The sequence below is a fragment of the Pungitius pungitius genome, chromosome 4, assembly GCF_949316345.1.
Source record: "Pungitius pungitius chromosome 4, fPunPun2.1, whole genome shotgun sequence".
Classification (NCBI taxonomy): domain Eukaryota; kingdom Metazoa; phylum Chordata; class Actinopteri; order Perciformes; family Gasterosteidae; genus Pungitius; species Pungitius pungitius.
This window is the reverse complement of record NC_084903.1, coordinates 11,558,866-11,576,841: the sequence shown is the minus strand read 5'-3', so window position 1 is coordinate 11,576,841 and position 17,976 is coordinate 11,558,866. Positions and strand designations below refer to the sequence as shown.

The 17,976-nt window shown below is 44.1% G+C and overlaps 1 protein-coding gene across 9 annotated transcripts in view; it reads left to right on the top strand.

The window, feature by feature from the left end:
- The first annotated feature begins 6,084 nt into the window (after window positions 1-6,084).
- Window positions 6,085-17,976, top strand: part of tjp1a (tight junction protein 1a) — a 71,015-nt gene continuing 59,123 nt past the window's right edge. For 5 of the 9 annotated variants that reach the window (XM_037456390.2, XM_037456381.2, XM_037456346.2 and 2 more), the window contains exons 1-2: window positions 6,086-6,573; window positions 15,094-15,301. In XM_037456390.2, coding sequence (XP_037312287.2) covers window positions 6,482-6,573; window positions 15,094-15,301 — 300 coding nt within the window. In that variant the 5' untranslated portion in view covers window positions 6,086-6,481. Of the gene's footprint in view, window positions 6,574-15,093; window positions 15,302-17,976 lie in introns of all 9 variants that reach the window. The other 4 variants (XM_037456318.2, XM_037456306.2, XM_037456309.2 and 1 more) reach the window with 1 other exon arrangement.

Here is a 17,976-nt window from a genome sequence, read left to right as displayed (position 1 = left end):
AAATAGAGTTTACTTAAGGGCCACAATATACAATAAACAGTGTCAAATTAAAGAAGGTTTTACTGGAGGTGACCCAAATAAAAGGCCTGAGTGGATGTGGGTTGTCACTAACTTGACACACAACCAGTCCACATGGATCATTACCCACCGTCATCTCAGTGCTGCCTTCTCAATATAATACGCTTACTGGCGTGTGGATATATTTACTTTCTATTTTTATTTTTCTCTTTTTAGATCTGTAGCTATGTGGAGGCAGGGCATAGCAAAATAAGGACGCTATTGTAAACTTTACACATGACAATAAATATCTTGAATCTCTTGAATCTTAAATCTTGAGTTGCTAAGCGCGCTTCACATCACGGCTCAAAGAGACTGCTCGTTTTAGCTGGGCTTGTTGAGAAATGTTCAGAAATGCATCATATCACACAGCTCAGCCATGCCAATAACAGGCAAGACAACTCTACGAGGCACGCACATGCAGGCACTAAGGCATGCACGCTCCTGTCGAGTGGACTTTCACAGGACTGTCTGATCTCTCCCCTCTCTTGTTTCACTGGTGACATACAAACTGACTGGCCCCACTTTGGTCTGGTTTGTTGGGTCACCGTTAATTGGCTGCCAAACCACAGACTGTTGCTACTTGGAGATTTGTTGTGCTGACCTTGTTTTTACGTTCTAAAAGAGAAAAACAAATGCTTCCAGCGGTGTTTTTCCGACACGTCGGTTTTAGGGAGCAGTGGTTACAACAGTGGTTGATAGAAGAGGGCGCGTGGTGTAGACAGTAAAAAGAAATAACCCTTATTTTGACGATGATACAGCTAATCTTTAAGCAAAGGAAATAAACGGTAACTGGGACCTGAGGTTAAACTGTCACATTAAAATTCATGCCTGAACTCCGTAGCCTTCATCCCTAAAAGCGCCACTTCATAGACACACTACAGACCAAGCAATCTTTAACAAATAATGAGTAGTGCATACAAACTGAAATTGAATTGTTTTGACAGTATGAAGCACAAATGCACAGTGATTTTACCATGAAACTGTTTGAAAGGTTTGTCAGCTTTAGGTACTTATATTGGTGTTTAAAGATATACGTCATTACTTTTAATGACTAGTCTGCATTACTCTTAAAATCCCCAAGATACAACATAGAAGTACATCAAATAGCAACAGCACATTTACAGCCACAGATTGTTGCCCTACGTCTGTTATTCTATTTTCACTCTTCACTCGATGTTGTGATAAGATGCACAGCGACAGAACTCGTAGCCCACACACATAAGGCCGCGTGGTGTCACCTACACTACAGCACTGTACTGTGTAGAAACACACTGCATAATCCATGTTGAAGTATCATTCCGTTATTACTGCACCAAATTAAAGACCAAGTGAGTCAAACAAGGTTAGTGGAAAGTGAACTGTTTCCCCAATAATTGTTGTTTTTTTTTACTATGATTTAACACATATTCTTAAAATAGGTTGTACTGAGAAGCCTCCTGGTGTATGTTTGCAATTGAGTCACTTAAAAACAGCAGGTATAGTCTGTCAACCTTCACTAAGCAACATCCATGGATTTATTCCGAGTTACACAGAAGATGTGTAAAACCGCAGGAGTGTTATTTGAAGGTTAATCCAAGGGGGGTTTGACTTGAGACCAGGGAGCTTATCCCATAACTCGCCTATTATGTACTTACTTTACTTTTTCATGTTGTATTCTCATGGTTAAAGAAGTCAGCGACAGAGCGGACGGCCCGACTCTGAGGTACGTAGCATCGCTCTGCTGCTCCTCCAGAGGAGGGAGAGCTGTGCCCTCTCGCCTCATCACTTACCTCAGCAAATCCGCCGCCACACTGGGACACTGTGGAGAGAAAGCCTCCACCTGGCACACTGTTAATAAAGGTGACAGTGGGAGTGCAGAAGGGGAGGAGTAGGGTGGAGGCTGCTGACTGGAGGCACGGGTAACTCTGCTCAGGTAACACTGTCCACAGGTACACACAATGTTACCATACAATATTTCTCTTTTTTTGTTGTTGCAACTATCAAGCAGAATATGTATTTGTGGAATCATAACAGTTTTCCTTTCCTACCCCCCACCCCTATGCAAGGGGAGCCTTACCATAAATCACCGTCCGAGCAGCAACAACAGTCATTAAGCATCGGCATGCGGGGCACCTGGCATCCACTTCCAGTGTCTCCCTCTGTTCGTCTTCGGTCAACCTCCAACACCTTGCCGCCTCCATGTACTACCCTGAAACCGCGGGACCCTGAATTAACTTTAGAAAGTCGGTTTCTACCTGTTACTTAGCAACAGACATGGGATTTTTTCAGCCTTAAACCTGGGGCAGGCTTTGACCTGGGGCAGCTTTTCTTCAATATGGCGTGAGCATGGGTTTTTGTTGAGGCGGGTTTCGTGCAACTCACATGCATTTTTTTTGCAGAAAGAGGCACATTCATTTCAACAACTGCTCTCTCATTTACATATCCTATTAGCCTTGGCTGGAGTCATATGGTTGATGAATCTTCTGCAGCTTCCACGTGTGCCTTCTTATCACATCACTGCTCTCTGGCAAGTCTCTGCACTTAATTCTGGTATCACCCGCTTGTCTTTACCTTTCTTTTATCCTAAGAATGTTACATCTGTTGCTTTATATTGGTCTCTGTTTAATCAACAAGTAAAATAAATGAAAATAACCATAGCTGACCGTTATAGCAGTATACTATTATTAGCTAGTTATGCATCCCAAATGAGTTTGGAAATGGACCCAGTGCCATCAAGATCTAATTATAGCTCACCATTTACAATGCAAGTTAAAAAAGGATGTCATTCTGGGACAATCTGCCGCTGCTTTTATTATTTAATTCATCCTCCCGTTTTAGTAACACTTTGCTGCACCTTCCAAATTAGACTAAATGATATGCAAGTCTGATTAACACCATATATTTTGCATTAGAATTAGAAAGGTACAATTACTACTATTACTATTGATTTATATTTTCTTTATGTAGTGATTATGTTCTTTATCAATCAAATATTGGTAAATGTTCTAAAACATGTTTTACATCATTTTTCTATTTAATATGAAGGAGTATCATGTGTCATGGCCACCCGTAGCCAACCCCAGAGCCAGTGTTGCCATGGCGATGCAGGTCTGGCATTGAGAAATTAAAGCTCTGCAGTGGTGTTGAGTTACACGGAGAGGGAGAGCTGTAGCCCACAGACAGTGTTCGGCGTGATCACAACTGTACAAGTAGTAACAGATAACAGGTGGATGAGGAGAGTCACAGCGCCCACACAGTGACTCATTCCTACATTGACACACTCCCAGTTGTGCGTGTGTTACTATATGCCCGGTTGATGCGCTTGTTGATTATCTGTATGCCTCATGCATGACAGGGAGTCAGAGAGGGAGAGACAGGAGAACAGTCCAAGGCTACAGATTTAATCTGGCTGCTGTGGTCATGTGATTAATCGTGGCCAGGGGCCAGGGGATAGTGTAATTTATGGCGAGGGTGGGGTGGGGGGGGGATCAACACATTTGGACGGTTGCTGCTCCTGAGGGAAATCTCACTCTCAAACCAATCCACTATTCTTCACCATATTTCCCACCATATCACAAGCGTGACAGCAAGGGTTTGAGGCATGTCAGACACTTCAGGATGATCAACTAGACTCCTGGTGTAGCTTTATCAAGCAAGTTTGCAGATGCACTCACCTGTGGCCATCAAGGTGCATATGTGAATGCTTAATTGAAAGGCCTTTTTTTCCAATATGTATGTTTTCAGCCAGAAAATGAACATTGAAGAACAGCGAGCACATCAACAACAATGGCGGGTTATTTTGGAGACACACAGCAGCGACGTTCACGATGGAGTTACATTTCCAAGTCAGGAGCACCAAGAGCAGAACATCCCCTGTACTTCTGGCTGGAGACCATATCAACCCCCCCCCCCTACACACACACACCCCTCAGTCTCCTTGAGACCACTGGTGTGCTCCTCTGTGTGTGTTTACTTGATCCTCTTTCCAACTCCAGGAACTGTAAACAAACATCAGAGGAGTTGGAGGGGAAAGTAGAATCGGCTGTGTTGACATTTTTTGGTGGATTGTCTTTCGTTTTCCATAACTGCCAAAATCCAGCAGTGCTGATGACAGCAGTTTCATACTGACCTTCCCCCCCTCAGCAGCTCGCCAGCTCGCCCCATCCAACAGGAGTCACCTGCCTGGATGGACTTGCTGACGACCTTTTCTACTGTGGTGTTGTTTACTCCTGATGGAGTTTATATCTAGATTTACTTTTCCGGCGCATGGGCCGTCTCAAGAGGACTGTGGTTTATACACCGCAGGTCTCCCTTCCGTCACCCTGTTTATTAGTCCGAAACAAATATGTAAATACTGGGACAGTGATGTGCTATCTCAGCCCATGTTGCAGTTTCATTGTCAAAACGAGTGATACTCTGCAGCTTCACTGGCAACTTGTTTAAAGGTTAATGTTTCTGCCCAAGGGGTTTATAAAGGAGTGTGTGAACTGCCCAAATGGTTACATCATCTTTTAATCACTCTACAGTCCTGATGAAAACACAATTTTCCTATGTCCAGAGGACATGTAGACATAAACAAGCCTGCACCCAGAGAGAAACTACAACCTTGATCTTGTTCACACGGACTCCTCTGAATGTCCCTGAGGTCCTTGAGGACCCACAAAAGACTAAGGTTTACTGGGCTATTTAATTTGACACTGAATCAATCAGTAGATTGATTAACATCTTGGACACACACTGCCCCTAAAAGGAGAGTAATTGAAACCTTGCATTGCTCCAGGTTGGCTGTAAAAGATGAAAGAGAGGCCAACACCAGTGTTCGTTGAGATCTTAAAAAAAACATCACATCACAATAGTTTCACACTATTTCACACACCATCTCAGTGGCAACTGCTGTGCCATTATGCTTGACTCACAATAAAAAACAATAACAGGCATACTCGCCTCAGATCAAGTGGGTCAGTTTCCAGAAGCATTCAAAGGATATACAAGCAGTCACATAAATATTGACGTCTTGTTAGATCCCTCCGTAGGTTACTTGTAGTTTGCAGGGCAAATCTGGAAATGTGTGTGTATTTGTTTTTAGCTGGTTGTGGTTTCTCTGTGTGAATGATGTCAGACCAGGTCAGGATCCAACACTCATGTACCCAGCATGCATCTCCTCCACTAATCAGTCTACTCAGACAAGTAAACTCTACCGACCGAAAGAAGGGATTTGACTGTGATCTTTCTTAAAAAACTATGCAATGGCTAATTTACAAATCTATCTAGAACAAAGTAGAAGAACAGAGGAAGCTGGACAAAATCAAGACGCATATTAACACATTAATGAAATGGAGTCCATCTGTACAGAGAGGTGGATTTCTGTTATTTTATTACCATGTCATTAAAAAAGTGCCTTTGTGTTATGTTACACATTGCATACAGTAGACTTATATAAAAATATACAGTTTGAATTGGAAATATAAAAGGAAATACTTAGATATATAAAAATGGATTACTGAAGAAAGCAAGCGTACGAAATAGTGAATTCATTCTGTGGAACAGGTGTCTCCAGGCGCAGGATTCATGGTCAAATCTTCAACGTTTTGCAAACCCCGACTTGGTATTGAATGGTTGTTGTTTCCCTTCACTGCGGTTCTGCTCCTCTCTGAACTCCAGTTTTTTTGTTGTTCTTTTACGCACATTTTTTCTAACAAACCAAACTTTGATCTTTTTTTCTCAAGGATCAGTCTTCAGATAAGAAGAAAATATACATTTGCCTTTTATTTAACAATAGCGAGATGTTAGTCAGCAGTAGTCTCCCCCCCCCCCCCCTCCTCTCTCCCTCTTAAGCCATTACATCGCTGCCTCTGCCTCCCCCCCCCCCCCCCCCCCCGCCTTTTCTCTTCCTCGTTGAACACGCGCGCTCGCTCCTTCTTCACCTCAGACGTTTGGGTGCCACCGTCGCTGCATCACATCTCTCCGCCTCTTGATTCCACTTCGGTCTACAGAGACCAAAAACCCGGCGGGAGAGGGAGGAGAGGGGGGGGGGGGGGGGAGGGGGGAGAGGAGTGTCCACTAAGGGGCGAGCCACAACAATGACCCGCTCCTGACTCAAATCGAATGGATTAGCCAATCTATTCTGAGCTCTAATGAGATTAGAGACATGTGTCGCGGCGGCGTGGTTCCTTCCGTTGAGCTCCTCGGGGGACATTTTCCCCGTCGACTGTCCTCCGGGCGCGGGAATGGGCGTTTTTGATCCTGAAGATGCGCCGCGGGTGCCAGGGGACAGTAACAGACATTTGAATGCACGCTCACCTGTGCCGCTTCTGTGGCGCGCGGATTCCTCGAAGTAGAAGCAGCAGCAGCAGCAGCAGCAGCAGCAGAAGTAGAAGTAGAAGTAGTAGTAGTAGTAGTAGTAGTAGTAGTAGTAGTGGCGGTGGTCGCACAGGAGGACAACATGAAGTACCAGAAATACATCACGGTGATGCAGATGGCCATGGGAGTGACAGCCTCCAACAAAGACTGCCTCCCCACCAAGAGGCAGCTGTGGTGAGTGCGTGTGTTTGCTGGTCTCTTCTCTCATGTGAAGAACGCGTAGCTCTGAAATGAGACCCCCCCCCCCCCCCACCCCCCCGTGTGTCTCCCGTAAGTCAAAGCCCGAGCAGCTGTTTGCGGAAGTCGGCTGACTCCATGTCTCCTGTTCACGCCGGTAATGTCCTCACTTCTTTTTGTTTTAGTGTGTGCGTGTGTGTGTGTGTGTACGGCCGTGCGTGATGCCATGTCTATTCCTCGTGCGCGTGCGGACCCTTTGTTTTGATCCGGGTGAGTTTCACATGGAGCGGGCGGAGAGGCGGACCGAGCAGGTGTCTTGAGGACAACACGCGCGCAGCCGACACGGCGCGCGCTGAGAGGGTTCCAGTTGGGCCACCGCGCACACTGCGCGTGTTTTTCTTCCACGGGGCTCACGGCCATCGTTCGTTTGAAGCTTTCAAGTGGAAATGTGGGTGATTGGTGTTTTCCCTGTTTGTGTGTGAGCTGAAAAGAAATGGTTTCTTCTCTCATCTCTTATTCAGCAGCTTCGTACCGTCTGAATTTAGATCATCGTGTGGAGGAGTGATGCTCCATCAATGGCTGCTCATGGGTCCCTGTTTGGGTCCCTGTTTTCCATATAAATGTTAACGTGTACTTTATATCACATGTTGTTGTTATTTACGTGTAACATTGTCACAGCTGTACAGACTGCTCCCCTTATTTCACTGTAGCTCCTGTAAACATCTGTTACCACCAGTTTCCCATTGTCACTGGTTCATTTAAGGCTGAAACCAAGGACTATTTATTTTAAATCAACTTGATTATTTTAGGTAATCATTGAATCACTTAGTACATAACATGGTCAAAATAAAGTGTTAACTAAAACATCTAATTAGCATAAACCATATCGTTTATATATTTGACATGTTTTCAATATTTGTGTTACAGTGACATGGACCTGATTATTCCTTAGTTATTATTCTTTTGTCAATAAATTAACTTTATTTGACTTATATGACAGTAAACTAAATACGTTTTTTGTACCCTTGGTCAAACAAAACAACACATGATTGACATTTTTCAATTGACATTTCACAGACTAGCAGCTAGTCGAGACATCGAGAGAAATAAAGATCCATGAGTAAAAAAGAAAAACAATAGAATCACAAAGCACCGCACAGCAGAGTAGTGAAGGCTCTCATTATTCACACAGTGGGCACGTTCGTTTATTCTTCTTCTGTAATCCACGTAGATAACAGTAAGCACGAGGGTATTATCCTTCCGGATTGGCATTACCGTACAGTGAGAAGACAAACACTGGTTTATTGCAGTGGCAGTCCAGTGTAGTTACTGTGGAATTCAACCTGTAGGCACACGCCTACAGTCACACACCTGGCGGAGTCACAAGTCATCGCACTGTGGAAATCAGGTTCTCCTCCTAGCTCCGTGACCGCTGTTGAATGTGTTGAAAAGGACTCTGTGGCGACTTGGTTTTGACACTTCTCCCTTAAGAGAGGCGCGGTGGTTTGTCTGGGGCCATCACATCACGGTGGGGGAAGGGGCACGACCATTAAAATGGGATTACTGTATCGCCTCCGACAGCCACTTTAACGAAGGGAAGCTGAGCCGGCGTGTGCCTGCAGTGTGTGTTTCATGGAGTCACCCCATGCATTCGCTCGCATGTCATCTCTGTCTTTATTCGGGGCGAAGCCAGAGCCTAGAATCAGTAGGCTTGCATGCACCCAAGTAACTCAATTACGATGACTATGCAGATTGAGGTAACGCTCAACAATGTAGCCAGAAGAACCAGGATATCATAGATGAACAATGGAAGGACTTTTCGGTGCTCTATTTGAATCAGCAGACCCACGTAATACAATAAAATAGTGTTACAAGACAGGTTGTAGAATAAGTGCCCTAGTACATGGGGGCTGTCCTCAAAAGCTGTTGAATTAGTCTTTCCGGCCATTGAGTCTAGAGTCACGACGAAGGAGATGATGCATTAATAACTGCTTATAGCGAAGCAGAAAGTGCAGGAGTACGATGATTTAGGACTTCTTCTGACACACTCATGTTTTTATAGCAACAAAAAGACAAAGGGTAACGTTGTTGTGTTAACCAAACAAGGAGACAGAATGGAAACGTCCCTTATTATAGATGAGGAGGAGGTTGCGTGCCAAATGGGATAATGATCTCAAAAAGACTACTACCATCAACCTGTCATGCTTAAAGAAGAGTTTATTGCATCCACAGTGTGACAAACACGTTGCTGCATGAGGATGCATTTGAGTGTTTAACATTTTATTTATGGGTATTGATCCCTGCCCAACCACAATTAGTGGTTTCTATACATAAACTTGACAACCACCTGTGATATAGATACAATGTGTAAGTGCTCATCCTGACCAGCAGCTTTCAAGATGTAATTAGTCTCAAGTACCACGAAGGTGCTTCTGCAGATCTGTAGCAGCTTTATCTAATTGTGTTTAGCATTTGCATTGCTATAAATTTCTTAAGGCAATTCTACTGAAATTCAAATCATTTCCAAAACGTGTTGATCTTATGTATTTTAGGGAGCTCATTCAGGCTGTGACTTCTTTCATATTGTGCTCTGAATGCATTTGTGTAGCAGAGATCCACAGTGCTTCTTATTCCCATTTGCCGTAGTCATGTTTCCTAACTGAATCTGATACGGAAAGTGTGTGAAACAAAATCTGATTGCATTGTCTTCTATTGGAGTTCCCTAATTTGGCTGTGTGCAATGATGCAGTTATGAAGTGATATTGATTCAATTTTACACAAATATATATATATATATATACATATGCATATGAATTGAATTATATATATATATATATAATTCAAGTAAAATCTCCAGTAAAATCAGCACCCTGAGGCATCTTCGTGATCCAGTTCGTTATACTTACAATGCAACTGAAATACAAAACCAGTTCAGAGGCTTGAAAGTATATGACTCCATCATTGTTATTATACAAAACACACAGGGGTCCGTAACAACCACAACACTAATTAGCTTGAGATGTCCCATACATAAAAATTAGCCCGGTGACGTGTGTTTCAACGGGTCGCCGCTGGTCCTAACGTGGGCGTATGGGCCTGCATTGTATGCCAGATGTCTGCTCTGCTCCCAGTTACAGTCCACAGTGGCAGCTCTGCCTGGAGTTCTCAGTCCACCTGCTTAATGATGCATAAAGTCAGCGTCCGTCCTTCCCCCATCTCACACACACACACACACACACACACACACACACACACACACACACACACTCACACAAACAGAAGCCCTTCTGCCCTCCGATTTGCCTGTCCACACGTCCTCCCTTCAAGCTCTTCAGAGGAACACACACATTCAGTCCACTCCTGTCCTACCCCTTCCACTCTGGAGTTGAACTCATGGGGGCCATGATGCGTGATCTCACACAAACTGACAATGCCGCGCATTAGTTACCTCAGTAGGAGCCTCAGTCCAGGATGGGCCTGTCATGAGAATCAGTAGTTTTTGGAAAAACATGCAAAAATAGAATATTTTACTCTCGGAATCTCGCCGTCCCGCTCTCCCTGAAGTAAAAAAAAAAAGCTGTTTTGTATCAGTGTCATGAAGTGTGATGTTAAAAGTCCTGACTTCACGAGGGGCTTTGCACACAGCACACTTTCCACAGCTCTTTTCAGAGTATGTGCGAAGGTGCACATGCAAGAGTTTGTGTGTGTTTTTGTATTCAGTGTTTCTGTCCATTAGGAACTCGCATGTTCTTACTTTGGCAGAACGGTTGTAATCTCCTCTCAGATGGTTTATGCCACTAAAGGGAACAGATTACACAGGGTTTATTGACTCGTGGCTCGCCCCCTTACCCCCACCCGCTCCCTGAGCATCCTGTGGCTGTGCGTCCATGTGTTTGTTGGTGTGAATGTTAGCTTGTGTGTGTGTGTGTGTGGGGGGGGGTGTAGATGTTTGGGTGTTTGTGCCAGTGCGAGTGAGTCTGTATATTTGGTCTGGTCTATGAGTTTGGGCCTTCAGTGATACTGGAGGCAAAATATGGCAAAAAGTATTTCTATTTTTGACACCTGGCATTCTATATATTGCTTATTTTCGCCATGCGTGATTTCCACTCCAGTCCTTAACTAAAGTAAGTTATCCACGTTTCAATCTATTTTATTTTGAATAATATTTGCAAAAAGCGTGTCATCAACAAAGAAATAAGAGAAAACGGGGGAAGGTTGCAGAGGCCCATCGGAGACCCATTGTCTCAAGTCAGAGCAGCTAGGACTCCTAGAATCTGTGAGTCACACGACCCCGGCCTCTGGTGACTCTGGGCTGTCACGATGGCTCGCAGGGAGCTGACAAGATGGAACCCATCACAGCCCTGCCACAAACAGCGGAGGACACAGCAGAGGGGATCCGCGTTGGTCCGACAGAGATCTCAATCTATTCGCTTCCAAACTTTTCCTGTGCCTGGCAGATTTATCTCGCGTTAATATTTCCCAATGTTTTGTTTCGTAAATTGAAAAAGTTGCCACCATTTCCTCAAGTACTTTGATGTACCGGCGAGAAATACATTGTCACTGCACGAGCCCCCTTCTGCCCGTGCGTGTCCATGTATATTGCAGGGCCTGCTAGTCCTTGTGCCTCACACTGACCCGTAGGCAGAATGTATAAAACATGCTACTCATGTCTCACTGGCCTTCACGGCACATCTCTGCTGCTCCCACATTGAAGTGGTGTTTGTTTCTCTATTGATTTCTGTGTCTTGCTCTCTGCAACCAGCCGTGGAGCTGCCCGCTAACCCTCCGCTCCACAGGGGTCAGACAGCCCCCGGACACGAGCGTCGTCCCGCCTTGTTTGATACATGTCTACAGTATATGCCTAATCTGGTCTGCCCATCTGTCAGGCCTGTCTGGCCTACTCAGATTCTTGATCTCGCCGCAGACTTTTTGGCGGCATCCTCGCTGTCCAGGTGGTTGTCCAATAGCTCCAATGTCTCCAAACTGCTAAATAAAAGTGTAGTTTATGTTTTCGCTCTGATTTCTTAGACGTTTTTCAAGGATGTTATTAGCAGGACAGCATGTTAGTCATTGGTCATTTCTCTTCTGTCAGGGAGGGTCAGTGAGGTTATCTGGATAAAGTAGGATGTCTCATGCACCTCCTCATCTCCACTTGTCCCCTGAAGTAGAAGGGGGGGGGGACCTGAGAGCAGAATGATGCGTTCATCGGCTGCAATCACTTCCAGCTGAACAGTCAGACATTATGAAGCAGTCAGAACGACCTCTGAGCCATATGCTGACAGTGTCCCTCCGTCCTTTGTCCCTTTGCATCATGGTCTTTCTTGTCTTTCGGCCCTTTTTCTTGCCTTTCTGCCTCTCAGCCCCATGCTTTGGTCACCTTTGTCCTTTCTTCAATTATTCTTTGTCTTTTTGCTTTGACTTTATTTTTTTACCCCTGTGCAATACAGTTAAATCACAGTGATTTTGAATTCATTTTTTATGGGCACCATACATCCCTCTTTTAAAAGGTTCAAGAGGAGAAATCAGCGGAGCTGTTTTTGATGCACAACTGTTGCTCAACAAACTGGGAGACTTGTGCAAAGCATTGAAAGTTATCTCCTCAGTGCTCCATTGTTGTCAGAGCTGTTAGAGAGGTACGGCCCGAGGAGAACAGTAAACCTGTGATGGGATCATGTCTCTGTATGTGTGACTCACAGCATCACTGCTAAGGCGGAAGTGTCACCGCGGCGATGTGAGACACACCTGCTTTTGTCCCTGTAATTCTCACTGAGCGGAGGCAGTTGTTCTGCAGCGTGCTCCCCGTCTGATGATCTGTCACAACATATTAGCTCTGGGGGGAACAGGAGGATGTGCCCCGGTGGCCCCTCCACGTCCACCCCACCCCTGTTTACACCCACTGAGCAGGCTCACTGAACTGCTGTCAACCAGCTCAGATAAAGCCGGTCGCTGGCTTAAATATGCATTTGTGCCAAATGTTAAGGATAGCTGGCCATTCTGTCCTTTTAAATCTGTTTAGATGTAATTGTAGGCACTACCGAGTATAATAGGAAGCATGAACATAAAGGTTAGTTCTTAACAACAACAAAATGGATATCGGTTTTGATGTATTTTGCTGCATTGAAGACTAAAAAGCACTTTCATAATATTTTAAGGATATTGTCACGTGCAGCAAGCAGGTAAACTGGTGAATAGAGAGCGTGATGTCAATCTGTTTTACATAGAGAGGGACCGTATGTATATGTTTATTATTCCTAGTTCACACAATTGTCACGCAAAAGTCCAGTAGGATAAAAAGAGACATTTTGGACAGATATGGTTGGTGAAAATATTCAACAGTGAGGTGGTTTTGGTTTGATGAATTCAAATTCAAACAGAATGACACTTAGTCAATGAATGATTTTTCTACAATCAGGCTGTAACATTTACACGTTGCTCGGAGGAAATCAGCTGTAAAGCTTTGCTAATGACCTCTTAAATCCAGGGCAGGAGGGAGATTCTCTATTTTGGGCTGAAGTCTCATGTAATATTCATAAACTCACTGTAGTCAATGGCTAATGCTCCTTATTATATATCTTTTTGTGCTGCACGATGTTTGCACTGAAGGGGTCACTTTGGGGAATTCCTGCCTGTTCTCAAGTAAAAAATGAAACTTCAGTTTGCACCGACTGTGTCTAATCCAATAGCCAGCATGGCTCAATTTACTGTATCTTCCCTAAATTCCTGCAGCATAACTAATGATAAATCATTCATAGGCTAGCAGCTCGTGAGCAGTCACACCTCTGGTGCTGTGTATCGTTTTAATATTTGTAATTTGATGTTAAAGCTGCTTGTGGACCAAACGTTACATCATCAAAACGCAGTGTTGTTGTCTGATGTTTATAACCCTTGAGCCAATTCGCCCAGGTTTCTTTGTCCTGTTGCTTTTTAATGAAGTTATCTGTTCAAACAAGATTAGGGATCGGGCTACGGGTTGTAAAGTCGGCCTCCTTTAGTGACACACGTCTACTCCATGTCAGCACTCCTCATTCTTAGAAACAGAGTTCAAACCCCCAGAGCTTCATAAGCTGTGTGGAATCTCCTTGCAAAAGCAACACAGGGGGATTATGGTGATTCAGTTTGTGTGCTAGCTGTTGGTAAATAGACACGTGTGTGGACACTGTGCACAGGTCACGTAGAGGATAGGGATTGAATGGCACCGAGGACTTATTAGGACCCATTAAGTTCTCATGGACTGTAACCGAGAGATGTCAGCACTGCCCATAGAGAACAACATGAAACTAGAACACTCGGCTGAGGGCAGATCTCAGTGTCTGCCACGGCCATCGCTGTATTTTGGGAACGCGTGAACCGCCGACCGGATGAGAGAGACCCAGTGAGGAATAAGCAGGGCGACAACGGGAAAAAATGAAAAACGTCAGTAGAAGGGTTTCGTTTGAAAGTGAGAGGTGCTGCGACCCCAAGAGGTAGGCCTCTTAGCCAGAACTCGCCGATAACTCTCACTCTCACCCATTTACAGACACATGACTAATGTTTTTATTCACTGATGACTTCAGACAGCTGGCTATAAGGAATGTGTTGTAGAAGGTGATGTTGCACAATAATCCAGTATATGATTTTGTCTGCTAGCCCTAGTCTTCTTTAAACCACTTGTGTATAGATGGTTGGGAATCATTTTGTCTTTTGAGGAACTTTGAAATCAACTCAAATAGAAAAGACGGGAGCGGTAACAATCTTTACCTTAATATAGCACCTGTTTCCCTCTCAGAATGACACGGTTATCTCTATCAGCACTTTGAGCAGCCGGCCATCCGTTGCCATGTTGATGGCTGATAAGAAGAAAATGCCAATCTTGCACCTGTAAGGAGTGATGACTAACGGACAGAATTACTTTACTGTTTCTTCTTTTTGTTGTAATTCACCTGAAGCTACCCTGGACATCCCCTCCCTTTGCAGCAGTGCATATAAGAAGCAAAACAGCTTGGTTGTGGCTTAATAACAGAAGACAAGTGGAGGCTTTATAGCTAGCCTCCATCTGCAAGCTACCCGCTGACATTCAACCCAATTATTTACACATGCTGGGATGCAGCCACAGCCAACAGGAGAGGATGTCCTTTAAAAAGTGAAGACAGCAAGAGGAAAGTTATGTCACTTAGATGCTCGAGGCAACATTATGCTTTCCCTCAAACACGCTGCGTGGCCTGCTCGCAGTACGGATTGTTCTTTTGATAATGCATGATGACTGCGAAGCACGTGGTCTTTAATGGATGTGGTCCAAGCCCACAAGCTGTTCCACATCAGGCACATTCAGGGGTTGAGAACCACACATAGACATCTCAGATGTGTTTGTACTATCGATTAATGCGTGACTGAAATGGTTCTGCTGATACAAAGCAGCATCAGCATTCATTGGAATTCCGACCACATTAACTTTTAACCCTGAGACAGTAGATGGCGGTAGATTTGTGTGTCGGCACCATGTTTCATGTCCTCTTTGTTTCTCTGTGTGCCTTGTTGCAGGGTGACCCCCCAAGATGGAGACACATCCCCCTCAGGTGATCCCGGGTGTTCAGACAGGGCTACAGGTGCTAGCGGTGGTGCTATGGCGATGCCTGCCACCTCCACCCTCTCGTTGCCCGTGAGCCAGGGTAAACCTTCCCTGCGTCGCATCAAAGGCCGCATTCACCGCAGCAAGAGCCTGGACAGCATGGATCTGCTCGACTCCAACGTAAGGCGCACTCACCCCCCCCCTCTCACATGTATACACAGGATAATGAGCAATATTAAGTAATTCGGCTTAAAATAGGACTAATGATTCATTTATTATCAGAAAATAAAAGCATTTTATATATTTTATTGTCCTGCATTAAATATAAGATGTGATGTATGTATGTCTTAGGTGCCCAACACATAATGTTTAAATGGTTTATTTCAGATTTAACATTTTACACAAGATACAGCAACTAATACTCACACCATTACACTCAAACACACACACACACACACAAACACAAACGTAGACACTGTGGCCTTTGGTTATGTAACATATCTTTGATTTTCAGATGGGCACAGTGTTAACACATTCCATATGTTTCTCTCTATGACTGGTTTATTCTCATGAAAAGTATTAATCTGATAAATGAATGGACTAAGCTGCTTGGACCTAAAAACCCTTACTAACTCTGGGATTGCCATCGAGCTGAGAACTGCGCTTGGCCCTCTTTTTCCACTGGTCAACTCATGCGTGAGTGACTTGTGCGCGTGTGCTTGTGTTCGTACCTGTGTGTGTGTGTACCACTGATGTGGCTTTTGGGAAAGCAACCAACAGTTTATGATGTAAAAGCATGCCAACCTACTACTAATGCACGCTTGGTGAGGCTGTTTTCTCTTTGTGGCATTGGACCATGGTGGACACACAGAAACAGATAAATCTCCCGCACTGAGAACGTCTCTCTCTCTTCCCCTACTTGTGTGTTGACCCTCACTAGATGTCTCCTCTGATAAATGTCCACGGGGGATGTTTCCTCATCTGCCGTCGTCCTTCCTCTCCATGTTGACAGTCTGCAATGTGTGTGTGTGTGTGTGTGTGTTTGTTCTCAATGGGTGTTGGGTATTTTAGTTGGGCTTAATTGAGAGCAGCCTGGCGGTCCCCTGTGAGGAGGCGTTATTCTTCAGCGGCCCACCTGTCGTCGGAGAAGGACTGTGACTCCTTATTACAGTTCACACAGGTGAAGCCGTTATTGATGTGTAGGCGGGTTCAAGGTGGAGAGAGGAGGTCACAGGGCGGAATTTGACTGCCGCGGAGCATAATATCCGCAAACTGAATGATGCAACGCACGCACGCACACACACACACACACACACACACAAACACACCTGTTTGACCGGGCTTGTCGGTTGTCATTGACTCCTGGCATGAAGTTTCCTGTCAGTTTCTTATTTTAAGATAGAGGCAAAAATATCTTATAGATTTTTAGAACAACCTTGAGTGCTCTGCTGTATAGCTCTTGGCACCACGTTGTCTGGCCTAAATCTGACTTTTGCTCTCCTGTGCAGACATTAATCCAGTAAGAGCAGAGGCGGGTTGCACTGCAGCTCTAGAGGCGGCTGGCGAATGAACGTTAGATGCAACTTTGCTGTCATTTCATCCGTGAAAAACAAAAACTTGTTGCAACTGTGTTGCAAAAGAGGCTTTTTCCATATACATTTTAAAAAACGGGAGCTATTGTAGTATCTAAGCCAATATTTTTATCTCAGTTAAGATTATTTCTATGAAATTATTCCCAAGATTAGCTGTGTAAAACATATTTACTAAAACAGCTCTTCAATTATAAATACAATGACAGTAGTGGGCTTGTTTATTAGTAGCACCGCCGATCCAATCTCATCAAATGACACGGATTCACTAGGCTTTTGATTGTTTAAAATCAAACTGCGATGACATTCAGTCCCCGCTAGTAATGAATAATGCCGGGTACGGGGACAGTGTCAGCTCCACTTTTACGGAGATTTGCAAGTTCTAAACAATGTTATGATAATATTATTAAAATAACAAGGAGCTGCCTATTAGCCAACTCTCTTGATGTTATGGGACTGTTATAAAATGAACAGATGAAACCCAACAGCCAATCCACAATTTATTCAAAAACAAGTGCACAGTGTTGTTTTCTTCTTACATTTTTGCTCATCTGCTACATAGATATGCCGAAAGGCTTTTTTCACAAGAGGCATTAAAAGAGAGGCAGACGTTTAAGTTAACATTGTAAAATGCAAATTTGAATAGAGCCGTCGTTAGTGAAACAGGCTCATTAACCCCAAACAGCCAAGACAACAACAACACAACAGCTGTCATCATGGCGCGTGAAATCAACAGTCACCGCCACGATTATTTAGGTTGTAAATCAAATCACAGCAGTTACACAATGATTTTATTCAAGATTTAATTAATAGTTCACAACGAAGGTAAAAGTAGGAAGTGATTACCAACCTCACATACACTGACAGCGATGTGAATACATCAGAAGGTTCAGGCTTCGCTGAGTCAAAGTGATGCTTATCTGTTATTATTGTGGTTTATTTATTCTTTCAGATGCAAACCTCAATTATTTTTGAAGTCTTTTCAACCTTTCTGTATTCCTGTTATATCCCATGGAAAGTTTCCAACTTTGAAAATTCCCGCAATTTTGTGACCATATGTACCAGCAGTACAGTGCATCTTATGCCCTATACACATTATTCAGCTGAGTTCAAAGATTGTATTTGACCGTCGAGCACTCCTGTGCGCCTTCTTTTCCCATAAAGAATATTGAAGATGCAGACTATAAAAAGGCCTCGGGATCCATTTCATCTCACTTCATTCAACAGTATCGGATGCTTGGAGCACGTTTCTCTTGCAGTGCTGTC